General features: G+C 34.7%; 1 protein-coding gene across 5 annotated transcripts in view; it reads right to left on the bottom strand.

Annotated features, from left to right (window-relative positions):
• LOC120515151 (choline transporter-like protein 5) overlaps positions 1-21,543 on the bottom strand; it is a 303,584-nt gene that overhangs the window by 157,958 nt on the left and 124,083 nt on the right. For 4 of the 5 annotated variants that reach the window (XM_039735902.1, XM_039735904.1, XM_039735900.1 and 1 more), the window contains exon 2: positions 5,945-5,993. In XM_039735902.1, the coding sequence (XP_039591836.1) occupies positions 5,945-5,993 (49 nt within the window). Of the gene's footprint in view, positions 1-5,944; positions 5,994-20,738; positions 21,075-21,543 lie in introns of those variants that run through there. The other variant, XM_039735901.1, reaches the window with a different exon arrangement.

Genomic DNA, 21,543 nt, shown 5'->3' on the forward strand with positions numbered 1-21,543 from the left:
TTTGAATTTGCTTTGTATTACCATCTAGATATATTTTGACTAGTTTTTGGATAATTAACTTCATTATTAAAATAGGTTTGCCTATGTTTATTTTTTCAGAAGAGCTTGGTTTGATCTCTACTGTATAAATGGCTGTCCACTAGGCTATGCAGGGATAGTCTCATTTGCCTATAAGAAGTCACAGCCAAGTGGTCAATTTTCTAAATTATAAAATACTAGCATGCCAAAAAGGCAAGCATATGACTCAGGGGATGAATGATGTGTAAACCATTGTTAAACATTTGCAGAGGTCAAAACCAAGAAAAAAAAACATATGTCACTACACCCAATAACCAAATTACCTATAACCAAAATATAAAATCTAAAGAAAACAGACAAAATGTCTCATGGACTGATCTTTTATTCTAGCATCTCACTGACATCATATACATTGACTGCCAGATGACAACAACAGGTATTAGCAAAATAGAACAAAACAGAAAACGCAAAATGGAATTGTGGTCAATAAAATCTGATATGAAAAATAAAAACAGAATTCAACATGGTTCAAAAAGCATACAATTATGACAAAGGCCCTCTCTTAAGACATGAACTCAGGATGAAACCTTTGTAACAAATGAGAATCATGAATATCATTAATTGGTACCCAAGAATGAACCTTAGGACTGTGACCATGCCAGTGGACAAGATAATGTGCACAAGAAATTAGGCTTTTGGCAATTAGAATCCAAACATTTCTGAATCCCAAATTTCTGTTCCCCATGAACTTGATCAGGAGGAAATATGGATATATTTATAAAACATGGACTCTATCTATCTAACGTGAACCAGATTGAGATAAGAAACATGAAATACAGAATGATCTTTGAAATAAGAAAGAAGACACATGGGACTAGCATGCTTAATAATAGAATATGGACCAATATGTAATGTGCAGCAAACTAATGAGACAGAACTCTTAGGTAGATGTCTTGCATAGTGAGCCACACTTTATGTCCAGCCCGGCTGGGGCTGCTTTACATTTGCAGTGTGAAAATTTCTTGGCAGAGGCTTCCACTACACTTAGGTTCTCCCAAACCTACACTCCATGAGATACATAACCTAGTAAGGTTTTCCATCACCCTAAGCACCAATGAAGAAACCAAGATACTAGCTCCAGCTCTAAATGAGAGAGTTTAAAATTGCATAAACATTTAAAAGGAGACATCCAGATAGCTGAATGAATCAAAACATTACAACCAAACTTTGTCAAGAGTAACATAACTTTCCAGTAACTTTTAAAGGAATCAAAAATTTTTCCAAGTCAGTTGACTCATGTTTGATATCCCGAGTTCAAATTCAGCTTGCAGCCCATCATAGTACAAATATATTGCAAACCATGTGAAGCAAAATGTGCTCTCTTTTTAAAAAATATGGAATGTGAAACCCATGGAAATTAAACAATTCTTCAATAAAATATTATCTACAGTAATACCCTGGCCATAAGTTGCCTTTTTAACAGAAAACAAAATGAATGCATTTTGAAATCTAATCAATTGCCACCAAAATTGTACTATAATGCTGAGAAGGTGCAAAATCAATAAAGAAATGTGTGGTGATGGCTTCCAAAGGTCTAGTGGATAGGATAGAATAGATTGTAACAGACCCAAACCAAGTCCTTATAAAGATTTCATTTTATCAAATATATTATAAACTAACTTTAAACCTCAGATACCATGATACACACCATCACACCAAAAATATCTGCTTATAGTTGTTGGTTTTATGTTATTCCAGAATGTGTGGAAACCTTTGAAAGATGTTCCCATTTAGAATCTTGGGAAAAACAATGAGCTTACCATCTGGAATATTATTTAGTAGATCTTTAGACACAGAAAATCAGAAATACTTGAAATCAAATCATGGTTGATTTATGAGAACAGTAGCAGCTAAAAATGTTCTAGCAGCAGTATAAAATGATGTTCAACTGGTAACTGATCAATTAGTTTTCCTACCCCATGCAAGGTGAACAAATTAAATTGAAGCAAAATGAATTAGTTTGAGTCAAGTACCACCCAAAACAATAATGCTCTCCACAAAATACAATCCAAAAAATGAAACAATGCAACTTCATGAAAGGCTTTGTAAAAGGCAGCATCACTCAGTAATGCCCATGCTTCATTATTTAAATTGTAATGAAACCAACAGCGAGGAAGCATGATGATGTAAGTGAATACCATTATTACTTCACATATCTGCGAGAATGAATTCAAATCCCAGTCACACTCACTTTCCATGTGGAGCTTGCACATTCTCACAGTGGGTTTTTATCTGAGGATTGTGATTTTCAAGCAGCATCCAAATGAAGCAACTAGGTCACACTGCTTACATGGGCAATTTGACTAAAGGAAATTAAGTTATGTTTAGAATAAATGTTAGACTGAACTTAGCAGTGGTTAGGTAATTTTACAAATTAAGATTCATTTGGAGACAACAGTTGAATTATATTTTTCCATGTACATACTGTATGTCACTAGCTGACAAATAACAGCTGATCAGAAAAGGAAGTAGATGCAAGCAAGCTTTTAAAAAAATTGTTAGGGCAATTTGTACCATGCAAATGTGTTCCTTGACTTTCTGTCTCTGTCATAAACTATTTGTTGGATTGAATATGGTATCTGTAATTATTACTTTATAAAAAATGTGATCAACTAACTTTCCATGTCTTTCTTTTTAACTGTAGCAGCTATCCCACCATGGAAGTTTATCAATGCATTTACACATGATAAATATATTTTAGTCACTTAATGAATTTTATGAAAGAGAATCTGCTTTAAAATTAAAAATATATATAGATATTATGCACCCTTAAATTCAATGTTTATAAATTTTTAGACAACATTTCTTTAAAGGAATTCATTGTTAGCTGCAGTACCCAGCACTGGAATAAAGTACAGGTGAAGTCACCAATGTTCCCTCTAAGCCAGGCTTGTGAACAACTTACAAATTTTACATGGTCATTCACAAAAAGACCTGACTTTCAAACAAAATTAAACTTTACAAATTAAGTAAAAATGAATTAAACTAAATAAATTACAGACCCGACTTAAACGAGTTTCAAATAAAATTGTACTATATAACACGGTCCACACTGTTGTTTCTTTGTCACAACAGTGATCCCTTCTCGATTGCGGGGGTTGCGTTCCTGAACCCCCCGTGAAAGGTGAAAATCCGTGAAGTAAAAACCATATGTTTGTATGGTTATTTTTATATATTTTAAGCCCTTATAAACTGTCCCACACTCTTATAAACATTTTCCGCACAGTTATACAGCATAAACCCATTGTATTGTCTTAAATATTAGGTAAGATTCGTTGAAATTACGTATGTAAACACACAGTTTATATACAGTAAAACCTAAATATTATTTTAAAGATATCGAGCGTCTCCGATATCACATATGTTACAGCCATTACGATAGACAGGCCACCAGCAATAAATACGTACAATGCAAGAAAAACTGTATACAGTAAAATGCGTGTACAGTGACACTAAACGTACGTAGATGTACTAAGTACAGTACATAGAAAATTAATTATGGTTACTCACCAACAATGACACGACGACTTGTCCGATAACGATGAGTTTAGTTTTACTGCGCAACAAAGGAGTGCATTACAGCTCTTCTAAAGGAGCCTCTTCAGGCGACTGTGTAGCACCGCCGTTGTTCTTCTTCTGGCAGTATTCAATCCAAATCCCTAAAGCAGATTGCATCCAGACTACCACCTTATTACGTCCACTTACAACTCGTTTTGCGCTCTGGTTAAAGGGCACTGCGGCCATAGATCTTATACTCTTTTACTCCTTTTTAAATAAAAAGAATCGTGGACTCATTGATGTCGTAATACGTCCTACAGCGGTGTAGCTGTTCCCTTCCTTCAACATATCCAAAACTTTTACCTTTTCGGCAATCGTTAGCATTTTCCGTTGGCGCTTGGGCATGGCCCCTGCCCCTGAAGCAGTAGCAGGAGCAGATTGTTTTGGAGCCATAACGAAGGGCTTGACTACGCACAAAGATAAATGCAAAAGAGCACAAAAGTTAACTCTTTACACTGCGAAACACGTTTATGCTGAATGAGCGAGACGAGACTTCCTGGTTAATGCAGTGGAATCGTATTCGGCGCTCCGTCGCTGAGCCAATCAGCACACATGAACTTAATGCATCCTCTGATTGGGTAGCTTCTCAGCCATCCGCCAATAGCGTCCCTTAAATGAAATCAACTGAGGAAACATGTACCAGAAGTAAAAAGACCCACTGTCCGCAAAAACCCACGAAGCAGTGAAAAATCTGCGTTATATATTTAGATATGCTTACATATAAAATCTGCGATAGAGTGAAGCCGCAAAAGTTGAAGCACGATATAGCGAGGGATTACTGTATAGCCATGTCTAAGTGAAAATCTGAAGGGAATTCAAGCAGTAAATTGAAGAAGTGATGTTTTGTTAAAATGGATATACCACATAGCACCAGGCAACAATATGCTTCTGGGAAAAAGTTTAACTACTTAGAGACGTATAGTGTAATTTGCAAAATATGTTTGTAACCAGTAACTTCTACCAAATGGGAAGCATGGAAAGACTAAAAAGTTCACCATATCAGTTTGAGCCAAAATCTCATATTGATTCAGTCACAAAACTTAAAAATCAATCAAAATAATTTAAGCAAGAATTTAAAGGCATAAAAGAACTTGTGCAAGGAAAAACAATCGACACCTCACAAGGCAAACATTTTAATACATCGTGTATTGCTGGCTATGAAAATAAATTCTTATATGTTGGCAGTCCAAGTTATTCATGATCATGTTGCCAAATACCCGAAAATACCGGCTAGCTGACCAAGTAAAACTTGCATCTTTTTGTTTATTGAGTGCATAAATTCAACAATCAAAACTGATGTGATAAATGAAATTAGAAAATCAGCCTACCACATTTAGATTGATGAATCAACAGACAGAACGGTTTAAAAAAATTTTACTTTTATGTATTACATTTAGGAATGAAAATGAATCCATTGATAAAACTGCATTCACTGGAATATTAACGTTAACAGTATGTGACAGTTTATCTATTCTTGGGGCTATAAAAGTTTTATATGGAAAACAATTTACTGTATTTACTGTATCTGTATTCACCAAAATCCACCAAAAAACAGGTAAGAAAATGAAAAGGTAGAACATAATAATATAACACTTAAAATGTTCAGAAAAAATAATAATTATCAGAAGTAAAATAGCTGCAATACGACAAAACATTTTTTACAGCAATCTAAAACAACATGAAATGTAAATATTTTTTCTCAAAAATTCTTGTTGTAGTTACATCAACATAACTCTGGAAATTAATTAGAAACACAGCTGCAGGTTTTGTTAAAGACTGTGGAAAGCAGTCTCACAAAGCAAGCAATCTGAGAAATTATACTCTTTTTGTTATTGTTATTGCATATAGACAGCAGATTCTTAAATAATTTAATATTTAATAACTTTATATAAAGCAGTACTTTTGTCTCCAATGATATTATGAAGAGAGATAGCTGATATATTAAGGTATTGAAAAAGAACAAAAATATGAATTTTGACTAACATGAATCCATGCTTGCCTCTTTCAAATGTATCTGAGAGCATTTTAAAACTCAGCATAGCATGGTTGGAATCTTTTTCAAATTAGATGATAAATTAGGCACGTGTAAAGGTCATGTCTTATTTTCAAGCTACTGGCAGATGCCCAGCAAGGAAACAAAGAACAAAAAGCTTGTCATTTAGCCTTGGACTGCCAAAGAAGTAGAATGGACAAAATCTGAGCTCATCTTGAGTCATATTTTTCCACACAAATGTGACTTTTTACAATTTATAAAAAATATTCAGAAACGTGTGAAAGATGAAGTGAGAGAAGAAAAAATGGAAAGTACCTGTTATGGATAGGCCCTTTAAATGCTGGATCAAACTTGCGAGGTTCACCTGTGAATAACAAAAAAATTAAACAAATTTAATTAATGTTTTTCAGTAATAGAAAAGTAATCCTGAAAATCAAAATTAAAGACAATTTCAAGATTTTTTTAAATTTAATTGTTAGACTTTAAACAAACAAGACACCTCAGTTGATAGTATATTGTGTGGTCTAACAGCAAAGGCACTCAACTCTAAACCACAATGGCAAACAACAGGCACAAGACTGTGAACCACAAGAGTAGAGAAGGGATGTCAAAGTCAGATACTGGGGGTCACCATGTCTGTAGCTTTTCATTCAAGCCATATTCATTAGTAAGCAATTACTGCAGCTATTGGAACAAATTTCTTTGCTCAGTTTTAACTGTTTTGATTCAGAAACACGAGGTGTTTCTGTTTTCGTTAGCCAGTAGCTAAACAATTATTAGGTGCAAAGCAAGCCAACAGATGACCAACAAAATTAGGAGTCTCAAACTCAGTTCTTCTAGGGCCACCATTTCACGTCTATCTGTTTTCTTAATTAGAAACCAATTCTTGTTCTAATTCTGTGGCCTACTACTGCTCTCATTCTGTCATACCTACCATTTCCTAAAATGTTCATTATCTTTTTTTCCTAGAGCACCATAAAAATGTTTTTTTTAGACCGAAGCAGACCAATACTTTTCAGAATGTCACTTATTTCTTTATAATGTTTTGATGAAATAGATGGACACAAAGATAAATAAATAAAGAATAAAGTTAGCTGGACACCCATAGGCTTACTTTGCATTTCATTATTGTCTGTCTGATAAAAAAAAAAGAAGAAACAATTAATGCGTTCTGCATCTTAAAACAGATGTCAATTAAAATTAAATCAAAAGAAGTATACACCATTATTGTCACTAAGTCGTTATTAAATATGAAATTGAGTACAACAAAAACCTGCTGCCAATATAGACCTCCAAGATCCTAGTTTGGCCCCCCTATACTAGAGGCTCAGTCCCTATTGCTGTTTTCCTTGGTGACCCTGAGCAAATCACTACACTCCATCCCATAAAAAAGACCACACTTTTAACCATTTACTCAGAACTATTCCTTCTGTTTTTTGAGAAAATACGTTAACAAATAATGACTCTACTGTAACAAGTTGTATCGAAGTCTAGAATCCAACTGTTAGAAATGCAGCAGTTTAAAAAATAGACACTAAGTTCACACTGAAAAGAAGAAGGCTATTGCTTGAAAATGTTTTTTTAATCAACAAAAATGATTCAACTGGAAACCCGAAAGTGTATTTTAACAGTATCCTAGTCGTAGCTGTTCTCTTGCATGCATGTGAAGGAGAGCATCACTTTCACCAGGAATCAGGGTCCAAAACTTATTTCATCTTCATTTCAAAGTCATACAGGAATACTTTTTCAGTAAAACAACACTCACTTATATTTTAGCCTACAATAAATACATTTTTAAAGCTGTCTGGGCTGAAGCAAGATGTACCAGGGTTATGGTGGGGCAGATCCTATCCTAGAAGCTTTAGGCGTTCATTATAGGGTACAATAATGCACACTTAACCAAAATTGAGGAAGAAGCAAACAACTAGAAGGAAATGTAAGTACCAAAAAAAAATCAAAATAAAGAGATGAGCAGAGATGGGTAAGCTAGAAGGCGTGCAGAATGTGACCATGCTGGGATTTGAACACCAGATACTGCAGGTAGCCAGTGAGCCACCAAAAACCAGTAACTAAAGGAAGAAATTATGAAACAGAAGTTAGATGAAAACTTGAATGATGCCTCAAGTTTATGAGAAAAAAGTTTACATTTGAGAGTCTAATTAAAAATGATTAATAGAAATGCCATAAGAGTGATTAAAACATGTGTAATAAGATACAATAACCAGCAATATTTCACAACTTCTCCTTCTGCATGATGACACATTACAAATGATCCAATTAAGGAGCAGCAAACTTTGAAAAATTATTTTGGCTTCTTGTGCATATTCATTCGTGAATTGAACACACATTTGCTGCCAAGCTGATGCTTCCATGCTCACACATGTCTCTGCTTCACTTTATTAAAAGATATCCACATTATAGTTGGTGATGCTTCAACTACGTGCTCAAAATGAAAATGATACATCTTCTTCTTTTACAAAGTTGAGCAGAAAATATTACTTAAAACCTGCCTAACAACCACCCATGGTTTGTCATTTTTGTTCTATGGCAGCACACGGACACAATGAGTGCAATTACTGTACATGAGCTTTAATAACCCCATTGTTCAGAGAAATCCAGTTTCTAAAATTCCATTTAAACCTTTATTCCAGTTACAGAAACTTAGTCATTGATCTCTGAGAATACTGGTAAACAGAGGTAGATTTATCTGTGAGTAACCTGGACATGTGGCCAGAAGTTGATCCTTTAAAGTTATTCATTAGATGAATTTTCAAAAGTAGACAACTAAAGATTTTTCAACAAATAAATTGTAAGAGTAAGTATCACTGCTCAACATCCATTTTAACTAACAAATATTATTAATAAATGCATAAGAAAGTGATATTGAATGTGCCATGGTTGTTAGTACCAGATGGGCTGGTCTGAGTATTTTAGAAACTGCTGATCTACTGGGATTTTCACGAAAAACTATCATGGAAATGTAGCCGACAAATCTGCAGCAACTGCATGATGTTATCATGTCAATGTGGCCCAAAACCCCAGAGGAATGTTTCCTGCACCTTGTTGAATCTATACCACAAAGAACAAAGGCTGTTCTGAAGGTAAAAGGGGATCCAACTCGTTACTAACAAGGTCTACCTAATAAAGTGGGCAGTGAATATATGTTGTGTGTGCATATCTCCGTCTCTCTCTCGTATGTTACCAGCAATGTATGTTACAGGCAATGTATAGAATACCTAGGCAATGTATAGAATGCCGAAAATTGGATGTCAAAGTATGAAACGATTAATATGTCACACATTTCCAAGGCATTCAATGCAATGCCAAAAGACAATACTTTGCCTAAATACCATTTGCCATTCTATATTATGACTAGGTATTACATACAATGCCTAGGGAAAGTATATACAATATTAAAATAATTTGGATATATTTTGCCTAAACACGCCAGGCATTCTATACAATGCCTGAATTTCATACATTGCCAGTAACATATATATTTCTTTTTTTCATTCTGCAAAGTTTAAATTTCCTTTAAGAACAAATATACATCTATCTACCTATATTTGGCACAATTTGACAGTGGCAAATAGAGGGTAATATCCAGTTTTACGATCCAACACAAAATAGAGAACTGACTTAAGCCAATTAAAACAAGCAGAACATAAATTATAGTGTACAAAGCAGATGTTAGACAATTGTATCTTAATATCTTTGAAAACTACGAGCTGGCAAAACACCTCAGCTCGCTGCATGTGTGTTGCATCCATGCTGTTTATGACATATTGTATTTTGTCAAATAATGCAATAAACTAACACTGAGAAGTAAATTTAGACAGGGCCCTCTGCTCATTGGTATAAAGAGTTAAAAAACAGTGTTTATATCTTTGAATTCCTGCTCCAACATTCCACTAATTGCAATGTTTTCCCAAATAAAATCTCATTAATTAAAGCCTTTTATTTCCTTTTGGAGGATGTTTTTACCTTATACCATTTCAAAATGTTTAAAATTTAGAGTCAAATAGTGTCACTTTATAAAAATAGCAAAAGACAATGCATACAGCAATCATGGTTGGGAACCTTGCCACTAGTTCTAAAGTTACCTCATTACTCTCTGATAAATACAGTCTGTGATTTTCAGGTAAGAAAGACAGACGTTTCGAGGTAGGATAGTTATACTTACTAATCATTGTGCCAGAGAGTAGTGACACTTTACATGCTTTGGATTGTAAATGTTGGTTAGATAGAAATCACTGCACACTGTGACAGTAATGACACTATAAACTTTTAATCTTAGTTTTACAAATTGATCGATAACATTGCTAAATGCTGTCTCTTTCCTGAATGCACTTCTTTCATTTTGTTTTGCAGTAATAAACACAGCTACAAATAAAAAAAGCATTGAAAGCATTGTCTTTACACATCATGCTTCAAAGATTAACATCAGTAATAGACTCTTTGACTGTCACATCACCCAAGGGTCATTGCAAACTGTGCAAACTGTCTTGACAAGCAAATAAATATGTCTTGCTTGCAGTACAGTTAGAGTAATGGGCTGTCTAACTTAAGGAATCCTTCATTTGCACAGTTTTAGCATTTCAAAGTACTCTGACTAAGTAAATTGCAGAATAATTCTCAATGGATTTAAAAAATGATCAAGAAAATATTTTAAATAAATAAGGGGCATCACATTAGCTCACAAATATTGAAAATGTGTTTACAGTAGGACTTAAAATCTATAAAGTGTACAATTTTAGTTAGAAAGGTGACAAGAGAAATAATATCCAGTATGCAGGTGTTACAAAATGACAGACCACCAGGGATGGGGTCTCTTGCTGCAACACTGCCCTGCCTTGGCTGTCTGTATTCACTGGTACTTTAGTCTTGAAAAAAAGATTGCAGACAGATTCATTAAGTTAGGAGTGTTGAAGAGTCTTGTGACAGACAACTTTCAGTAGAGAAAGAGCAAAAAGTAGCTCCAATGAAGTAAACATGAAAGTATGAAACTTCATTTTCTTCATTAGATGAGAGTCTTGCTTTCTGTGCTCTACGGGTAGGACAGGAGCCATATTTAAAGCTTGGTGGATTAAGGGATGAGTGCTACAACCTTGCCAATAAAACCACCATTACATTACCAAAGCATTGTTGTCTGTTGTTGTCTGTTTACTACATGTTAAAACACTGTGGCTATTCTGGCATGACACGTTTGCATTTCCAATTAGACAGTAATGTGAACTTCTCTTAGTTATCATTTAGATGTGCAGCCAGAAAGTGGGCATTGAGCAGCCTTGTTGTTGTTCTGCTGGTGTCATTAGTCACATTTATTGATTTAGGATTTTTGATCTCCTGTGGCTCTTAGTTATCACCTCTCTTAATGGCAGTCCTTTTGATGGAGTGTGATACATCATTTTCTTCTAATGCATATTTTGCAATTCATATTTTCACAAACATACGTGCTAAAACTTCAAGCTTACTTCAACACTTACACTGAACAAAAGAGAGCTCACACAGCACCTGCGACCACGGATCATTCACATTTGATGTCTTCAAACACCAATGAATAATCAGTGTACAGAAAGTGTTTTCTTTGCAACAAGTTATGTTTATTTTTAACACATGCAGTCTACACACATTACATACATTTATATGTCTAATACAGGTCTTTTTAGGAGATTATTTGACCGGAGCTGGTTCATTATAAACAGACCAGGTTAACAAGAACACCTCTGATCTTTGCAGTTCAAAATCATCGCCCCTACTTTGAGCGCTGCCCTAATGAGGTAATGGATTAGTTTAGAAATGCGAGTCATCTAATGATTCCCATCCAGTTTTAAGTAAAATTCACACACGGTTGTCTCCAGGCAGCTGCAAATCCATGATGTTTTATACATTTGGCTTAGCAAGAGTATGGTTTATTCAGATTACCATAACATAATTTCAAATTGTGTTAGAATAATGTACTAATACAGCTCTAGATAAGTTAGTGTATGAAAAAATTGTGCACCATTTGTATCTGATCTCTGTAAAGTTTTTGATATAGGCCTTTCCAAAATCCACTCTGCTTTTATTGTTCCCAATGCACGTTTTTTAAATGTATTTGAGTTGTCCCACAAACTTTGTCTTCTGGGGAGCTGTGTCACAGTTTCTTTCAGCTGACTTCTCTGGCAACATCCCTTTAACTCAAGTTTTCTTTCTCCTGAACCTTTCTGCTCTTTCTCCTTCCAGAATTTCCTGACATTGTTTTTTTCTCAATGTTTCTTGGCTATTAGGGTTATGAGGCAAGTGTTGTGGCATGGTCTTTATACTTTCTGATATTTTAATGGCTCAATGTTGATTTACAGTACTTTGTATTGCTCTGTATTTATTGAAATATAAATCTTATGACAGCAAAAAAGTGGTATTCAACAGAATTTAAATTCAATTACACGAGTATAGGTACTAGATACCCAACTGATTCCAACAAAGTATAAAAAAATAGATATTTCAGTGAGATAAAGGGCTATCTTCAGTCTTCAAATAATTCAGCACACCATTAGATTGATGTCAAATGTCTTTAAACACATCTTATCACTAATTGATTTGTTAGAGCTAACATCTATTATTTCTAGCAGGAAATCATTTTTTCTGACGTGCAGTTATTTCAGTTGTAACTCAAGTTGGTATCTCCTTTTATTCGACTCTTATTTGTTAAAGACAAAAGAATACCAACATTCTTTATCAGCTTCCCTGAACAAAATTCTGGCATCTACTGTGGTGAAGAGGGATACATAACCCAGTGTAGTTCTGGAAATGATAATTACACCACTTTTTACAGACGAGAGAGACAAATTTAATTTCTTTTTCTATTGCGAATTTGATTTTTCTGCAGCAATATGTAGTGACAGTTTTGTTTGCATCTAGTGCTAAGCCCATGTTTCATGACAATTTAACTCCAAGAGAAACACCATAACAGTTTTTACAGGCCATAAAAAATAAAAAGGCTAATTTTTAATGATTTTCATTCTATAAATTGTCAATTTTGCTTTAGATATTTAGAATAATATACACAATTTTACCGTAACCTTGTACTTGAAAACTGGCTTGGGGTTGTTCTTATAGTAAAAAGTTGCCATATAAGATAAATTCCATTTTCATTGGCCAATTAGAAAAATTGTCTACTATATACTGTAAACAGCAATCAAAAAGTTGTGAACTTAACCTATTAAGGGACACTACAGGGAAAACAAACATATTCTTTTTTAACATAACTTTTGTGAACACAAATATATTTGTTATGACATTCACAAGGCATTCTCAAGCTGACATGACGTCTTCATTGCTGGCACAGCACAACCCATAGTGGTAATCCATCAGATTGGGGAACAGGATGTAGTCACACAAGGTCATGTCTGTTTAATGGGCTGGGACTGGCACACTTCTTACATTTCTATCAGTCTAAATTCATTAGCTCGAGTATCTTTTTGGAACATGAATGCAATATTTCATTTCAAAAGTCAGTATTCTGGGCACCCTGTGCGCACATACCTTGCTTATGATTAATCAATTGCTCAAGAAGAGTGGATTCAATTGACACATAATCAATCCCTGCAGTGTCTATTATGTCATGCTCTGTCACTCTTCAATTCTTCATTATAATTTGCTCCCCACTGAAAACATTTTCTACTATCATCAATCTTCGAAAGACCCCCTGCCTTGAGATAAGACTCTAGCCCATCTCTTGACTGTGGCAAATAAAAGTGACTATAAAATGGTAGAAGCTTTCCATTCACATATTAATTAGTAACAAAATTAGAATCAAGCTCAAAATGTTTTGATCACCCTTTGTATAATAGCAAGTTAAGAATGGCTTTTTAGACATGCAGTTAACAAAATCCATTTTTATTATACTGTAATTGTACACTGTCATCATTATTCCTTATTTTGACCAATGCTCAATTTATCCTGCATTACTCCAAAATACGAAGTACAAAATATGTTCACGGCAGTAGATCTGGTTAAAATTTTGACTGCACATCTGTGATACATTTCTAAAAAAATAATACTGCACAGCTTATGTACATTTAAATGAAGAATAAGCACTATATTAACAAGAAAACAAAAACAATCTTCACCCCTTGTACTACTGTTCCCGGCTCTCCTTGTCATTCAATAATCAGACCTTTGTGCACATCAGGTCAGAGTCAAGAGCAGCTGCAAGAGCTACTAAATTCAAGAGCAAATGTTTGTCTAAAAAGACAATCACTACTGCCATTGTCAAGATCCAATGTAAACATTTGAATGAACTTGGAGGCATTTGCCTTCTGAAACATCCTAAAAGACAGAATAGCTGTCAGCCAAGAGCTCACCCTGTAACAGACAGCAGACACTGAATCTCATTGTGCTAAATGCGAGGGACACTCGTCACCCATAAGAAATAGAAGGCCAGGCTGCAGGTGGTTGGCTAGAATCATGAATATTTCTAACACACTGTAACAACAATTTTTATATTAAAATTGAATTATTTTATTTAGATTAAGAAGGTTGTACCATTTACATTCATTGGTATGTTGTTCACAGAATAAATCTATAAACCATTAAGTTGCAATATCAAATCCTGCTTATGATTTACTGTTTGACCCCAAGGATATTTATGTTAACAATAAGGAGCTGTTGATACATCTTATGTTTTTTAAATAGCTACTTCTTTCACTTCTACTAGAGGTAACAAAATATTTTATTATTTCTAGTGGCTCATCTAAAACAACTTGAATTTTTCTATTTTGACAACACATTCTTTTGTTTTCAACAAGAAAAAAATACAGCTTGACATTTATTACATCAATGGCGTTAGTCTATTAAGAAAGGTCTTCAGAAAAAACATTGATGTAAGGATGTAAAAGCAACGCTTTCATATAGTTGGTAGATTTGACTAATTGACAGTCTTCTTGACTGTCACCGTGCATTTTTGTTTAGGGGTCATGCTTGCATTCTATATCCTGGAATTTTTCTTGCATGCCTATGAGCCATCATGTGTGCCTGCTGTTCAGTTGGTCTATATTCAGAATTACTTCTGGCTTGTCAATATAGCTCCAGGTCTTGTATTCTTCCAACAACAAAGCTAGATATAACCAACAGTAAACTCCCTATGCAATGGTCAGCATTCATTTTTCCAACTTTGTCTTTCTTGCATTCCGTACACTGCACTTGACATTCAGCAGATGGCACTGCTCTTATTTTTCTTCTTCCCATTATAGTATACTTCATTACACAATCGGCCTCTGCAATGTTACTTGGTTTTGTGTAATCACTTTACTATTATTAACTCACGACCACAGATCACTTTGCAGAGACTACCAATACTTTTTTTGTCCAGAACATATCAGGTCATAAACTTTTTTAGATTAAGACCAAGATCAATATTCTAGCCCAGTAGTTTTCAAGTAATTGTGTTACATGTAGATGGACAGATGTTAGCATTTTAAATATTGTGGTGTCGACATCGAGCACTGCAATGGATGGATTCTATGCTCTTTACATGGCTCTTAGAGGTCGCTTGCTATCCTTAAAGGGACTGCTCACCTTTTGCTGCACTAATTGGAAAAAGCATGCAACTCTGCAGGCTTGCCACACATATGGACACCCTCTGCCACTGGTAACTGGTAATATAATGCTGGATCATGCCAGCTTGAGTGACTCATCCTTGGTTGAGGTAACTTGCCAGCACTGTCACTATATATATATATATATATATACACACACAATATATATATATATATATATATATATATACACACACATACACACATCTCTATATATATATATATAAAATCCAACGTCTGTCTGCCTGTCTGCCCACTTTCACAAAAGAACTACTTAACAGATTAGATCGGGTTTTCTCCTATAATTTGTTTGAACATTCCGGTTGATTTAGCGAGACAAAGGCTGCAGACCGAGGGGAGAGGGAAGTGTTACATCAGGAGTGAGGAGCCGGGCAGGACCTTCCTCACTCACATGCCAGCCTCCTTTTGAGTCACTCTACCTCTTGCCACGTGTTGAAGCATACTTTACCTCCGCATAGCTAGCAATACCTGTTTATTTATTAATTTTTAAAATTTGTCCTGTTTCATTACTGTGTGAACAGAGTTGCGGGGGACAGCTAGCAGTGGATAGATAGATAGATAGATAGATAGATAGATAGATAGATAGATAGATAGATAGATAGATAGATACACAGTAAAACATTCAGTCTGTCTTAAAGAAAAGAGATTAAAAATGTAAAACAAGGAAACACCTAGAAATTAAATTCTTACAACATTAAATTCTGAAATGTACCTAATCCAATTCAGAGTGATATGAAGGCCAGAACCTATTTTGGCAACGTTGGGGCCAAAACCCCAGCTAGTGCAATCTACAGAATTTTCACCTCACATAAATAACTACAGTTCTATTTGTTCACATTAATTTACATCATATTGTTCGATCATCCAACAACTTAAAGTTGATTTATTACTTCATGTTAAACAATCGCACGAAACAAATGATTACTCATAGATAACTTATTACATATCCAAGAGGATAATTCAATCATCATAACTACTGTTTGCTGCTATTTATTATGGAATTAAAATCTAAATTATAACAATACACAGCCAATCTATTAGCATCTGTTAAGCTTTAATCAGATTTGTTAGTGGTTGTGTAGTTTTCCAAACACTCTAACAAAAATGTAAATATTAATTTTACCTTCAGTCAGTTAATGATTATTCTGGTAAGTGCTATTCAGTGAAAATACCATCAAAAATAGCTTTAAAGCACCCCACTACAGGAAAATATGTACTCGTTTCTGTTTGTTGTTTATGTCAATTGTCAACTTTTTATGCAAATTCTTTGCTTGTTTCCTTTATTGCAGTTTAAGACCTACCATAAGCTTATAGCCATTACTATATTAATATTCACATTCTTGCTGTGTTTTTATAAAGTGCAACCTAATTTATATGGTACCATACTGATATTAGAGATAAAAGAAACATCAAAAGTTAATTTGGACATGCAAATATCAGGATTTGTAGGCCATGTGTGCTGTATCATGAATCTGATTAGGTGCTTTATTTATTAAAATCACATTGTCTCTGACACACTGGATTTAACCTATTTTGAATATTAGCCTAGGTACTGGCCATCTGGTGTTCTCTCCATGTCTGCAAGAGGTTTCTCTGAGTACTCAAGCTTTCTTCCAACAGTCAGAGGCTTGAATATTTATTAACTTTACATTGACTTTGTGTTGTGTTGAGTGTATGCGCCCTGCCATGGAGCATGGCCCATCCACATTTTACTTAGTTTTTCCTAACCATTTTTAGAACTTTTGAAGATGTAGCCCAGTATCAGTCAACTTTTTCCTTCTAAGCTGCTGTCATTGCTCTATCAGTTTATACTTAAATTGGACATAATTACTCAAAAATGATTGTGTATTCTAAAGATCATCACCAACAGTGACTCCTCTGCATCACAAGAAATAAAAGGATTCCTGTTTTTCCCCTTCTTGTCATTTACCTCCATGGGGACCAAATGGATTTAACATTCTTGTCATTTACCTCCATGGGGACCAAATGGATTTAACAAGGGGTGCCTTAGCCACACATAACTGAATTAGAAATGACAGTAGTGGTATGATGTGCTTAATCCAATAATTGTAATCATGTATGCTGATGATCTGTTACTGACATCAGTGGCTGTTTTGTCGCACATGGGACGTATAGTTTTAGTCAAGGTCTGCTAATGAGATCCACACTATGAGCAATGATACTGCTATATTAACTGCACTATACACTATGTATGAAGACTACACCACAGCTATATATTTAGACTGACTACTACATATGTAGTTCAGTTACTTTTTCCTATAACAACTCAAGACAATGATATTACAAATTAAATAAATAAATAAATAAATAAAGTAGCTCCTGGGTAGATACATGTGATTTAATGGCTTCAGTACTCAACCTGTACACTGTCCCACCTGACATTAACAGAAAAATAATGGAATTCTGGTTAGAACAGAAATTCAAAAGGAAAATTTTAACTAGAACATTAGTGCATATATTTTTTTTTGTTGGCTTACTTGTACAGTGTCTATGTTTCTGCAACTAATCAGGGGAAACTGGTTCTGCAAACCTCATCGCTATTTGATCTATATCAACAAACATGAATCATAATCATCAGTGTTTCACTATACCAGAAATATATCCTGCTGCCTTTACTGTACATTAACCATTATTTTTTCCTTCTCTTATTCCATTCCTCTTCTTCTACCACTAATATTCATTTATTTTAATTGCCTCAAAATAAAAAAAAAGGGGTCATTTTAAGTTGGCGCCAGACTCAGAATGAAGCCAAAATATATGAAAAAAAAAACGGTATAGTGCATTGAAGATGCAGTAACAAAATGAGTAATGTAATAAATAATAAAAAGTCTCTTGAGTCTATACTAGGACTTACAGCCAGTCTTTCACGTGGGGGTGCCTAAAGCACTTTTCCATCATGTTGATACTCTTATTTATCTCCTGTTTGCTCCCTCTTTTCTCTTGCCTCTGGCCTCGTTTATTCCATTACAAACATTTATTCTCCTTACAAGAAGTTCTTTGGCCACATGGCCAGTAGCTGGACTATCAGGTCATAGTTACCAGTGTGGTATTCTACAGTGCAGTCTCCTGGAGAAGCCAACCTGAGCTCAAAAGAAGCACAATGCCTAAACAAACTTATCAGGAAAGCCTGCTCGATCACAGGGTGAACCCTAGATACCCTGGAAGCTGTTGTGCAAAATAGGATGATGGTAAAATTGGATGCCATCATGAAAAATCCCCTCCATCCCCTCCAGGAGGCAGCATTTTTATCCACAGGGTCATTCCCCACAATTGTGCTAAGAAGCTATTCTAGGGGTTTTATTTTTATTTACTTTTCAATTTATTGATTTATTGGCTGTTTTATTTGTCCTGAGAGTCTGTATTCCTCTTTTTAAGTTTCTGATGCTGTATGTATCTGAAGTTTATCTAATCTAATCTAATTAAACCCCAGCCAGGAACTATATATGGGGGAAGCTCATCCATTACTTCCACAGTCAAAAATGGTCTATATAACTACTGGGTCTACACTCCTGAAAATCTCTTCTAGCTATAGATCTCACTTTGACCTGAAACCCAATTTCCCCATAAAGTGTCAGGCCACTCCCCAAACACTTGTCTAGCCTGTTGTTCCATAAAGATCTCACCTACATCCCCAGAAGTTAATGCTCTTGCAAGTTTCATTCATTATGGTAGGGCATGGTGTCCCCCTCCCCACCATTTGTGGCCTAGAAGGACTGGTAAGGTCTCCTGTGCTAGTGCAAAATCCGCCAGGACACTTTAGTACCTAGCACTTGTTCTGCACTATGGGGAACACCTTGCAACTGGGGTCTGTACAAGACTTTTGATTACTATAATTTTTATAAGAAAATATCAGTAGCATTAAAGTACAAACTAATATTTATGTACACAAAGTAGCTAATTCTGAAAAATGTACAAAAAAAAATTCTAATCAATCAATACTTTCTATTCCCAAATACCACTACCATTTCAGTTTACATAATAGTGTGAGAGAATAATTTAGAGGTAAGAGTATTTTGTTTTGCAGTGCAAATCGATATATATATATATATATATATATATATATATATATATATATATATATATATATATATAAACAATTGTTTTAGAAATGTCAGAAAGAACAAGCAGGATGATCCAGAAGGATGGATCAAGAAACTGGCTGACGTAATGTTCTTTCATGCACCTAGTAAGACTTGCTAATTGTCATGTTACGTATATTGTCATTTTCATAAAAGAATGAACAGCTGAATTCAAGCAATATTGTTGATTCTATGTAGAACAAGGATGTAATGGAGACTTATTTTAAGCTAGTTGTGCTGTGCTAAAACACCTCTTGTCTTTTAACTAATCAGAGTGTGATATGTAAGAATTAATTTAGCACTATTATGCAAATTCAATTCTCTATAAATATAACCCCTCTATCTGTATTTTTTGACCGTTCTGGTCATTTTGTAACAGCCTGCTATGATGGGTGCTCCTTCTTCAGCATGGTACTGCAAGGGCAAATAAATGATGCAGATGGACAAGATTTCTCCTACCTGAATACTGACTCAAAAAAGTTTAATCAGACCTGGCAGAGGATAAGTTGCTTTGTACCACACTACTTATCCGGGAAGGTTATTTGTTGTTTTTTTTTTTTGTTTGTTTCTATAAGCCCATTTTCCTATGTTCGTATTCCAGAGTAACTTATTTTGGGGAATGTTTTCTGTAGAATTGTTTTTAATATAATAGGAGAGAAATGTTTCTACAGTAAAATAGTATTCCTGCTCTTATATTATTATGCTGAGATATTTTAATTTGTTGTCCATTTAACTTGTGGAACCCACTTTGGCTGTATCTTTGCTGCTGGGAATTTTAACATACATTCACAACAGTTATCATCCTTCTAAGCTTAAAAGAGGTCTGTGACGGGACAGTGAGTAGAATGGACTGAGTGCCATCTAAAGTTAGAAATTGTACCAGTGGGTGGTATGAACAAACTCAGTCTACTGTAGTATACCATATACAAAATTAAAACACTAAAATAAATCCTTGAAAATTATCATAAAATATAACTAAAGTGTGTTACTTAGTATTCAGCTGTTGAACATGTTAAAATATTAAACATTATTTACATTTATTTATATTTGATATTTTTAAATGTTATATTTCAAATATCAACATTTACTATTATACTTAAAATAGTAGCTAAAATAGTTTTAGCATATATATATACTGTATACAGAACATACACACACACTAGAAAGTAGAAAACTATAAAAATGTTATATAATTATTTCTTTTCATAAGAAACATTTTATCAGACTCATTTTTCACATTTATAGAATTCAAGGTATCCATAAACTGCACCGCCCCAGTCAAACTTGATTAAAAGTTCATTTTAATACTTTTTAAAAAACAATTCCACAACTCAACAGAAGGGCCCATCTAATGAGCATATTTTCCTGTTAATCAGGTAACCAGATAATTAGTGAAAATGTTTACATTACCATGCTGTCCGTTGTTGATGTCTTCTGTTTTATTCATGATTTAGGCTGAGCGGCTGTCTGCAAATGCCCTGCTGTTTTCTTCCCAGTGCAGACTATAGACAGATTCCCCATGAAGCTTAGACATTTAAAAATAATATCTCAAGTAACTGGCAAAGATAAAGCGAGCACAAACAGCTGACGCAGACCAGAAGGAGTGGCTTCCTGAAGCTACAAATACATGCTCTTCTACAAAGCCTCAGCATTATAACACTACCACTGGTCATCTTCCCATTTGCATTTGCACTCAGATGGTCTACACAAAAAAATATAAATAAGTAAATAAATAAATCAAGAAAGAAAGAAATGTTGCAGTTCAGGGTAGATCTGCTGTGCTCCGATTCCAGTGTGAAATGCCTGGCAATCTGTCAGCAGGCAGTTGTTGTTTCTCCCAGGAATTCTTACAATGAAATATTCATTCTTTTTAACAGTAATGTTGCTATGTTGTCAGCAGTATCCAGACTGATGGGTGAAAGTCATGCTGGCCTTGTCTGATTACTTCACAGGATTTTGGCAGCACAGAGGTTTACAGTTCTGCCAGTCACTGATGGGTGTCATCAATCCAGTTTAAAAAGAGCGTTTGGAGATTATAAATTGTGAATATTAATTTTGCACCCCACCCCACTCCCCCAGCCCCTAGTGCAAAGCAGGGATTGTAGTTGTTGCTTTCAACTCTCTACACAATAGCACATGCTATACTTGTCAATCACAGGTTAAGATGACAAAATGAAAAAAAAATCATATTTGAACTTTGTACTGCTTGAGTAAT

This window comes from Polypterus senegalus, chromosome 14 (genome assembly GCF_016835505.1).
Source record: "Polypterus senegalus isolate Bchr_013 chromosome 14, ASM1683550v1, whole genome shotgun sequence".
NCBI classification, from domain to species: domain Eukaryota; kingdom Metazoa; phylum Chordata; class Cladistia; order Polypteriformes; family Polypteridae; genus Polypterus; species Polypterus senegalus.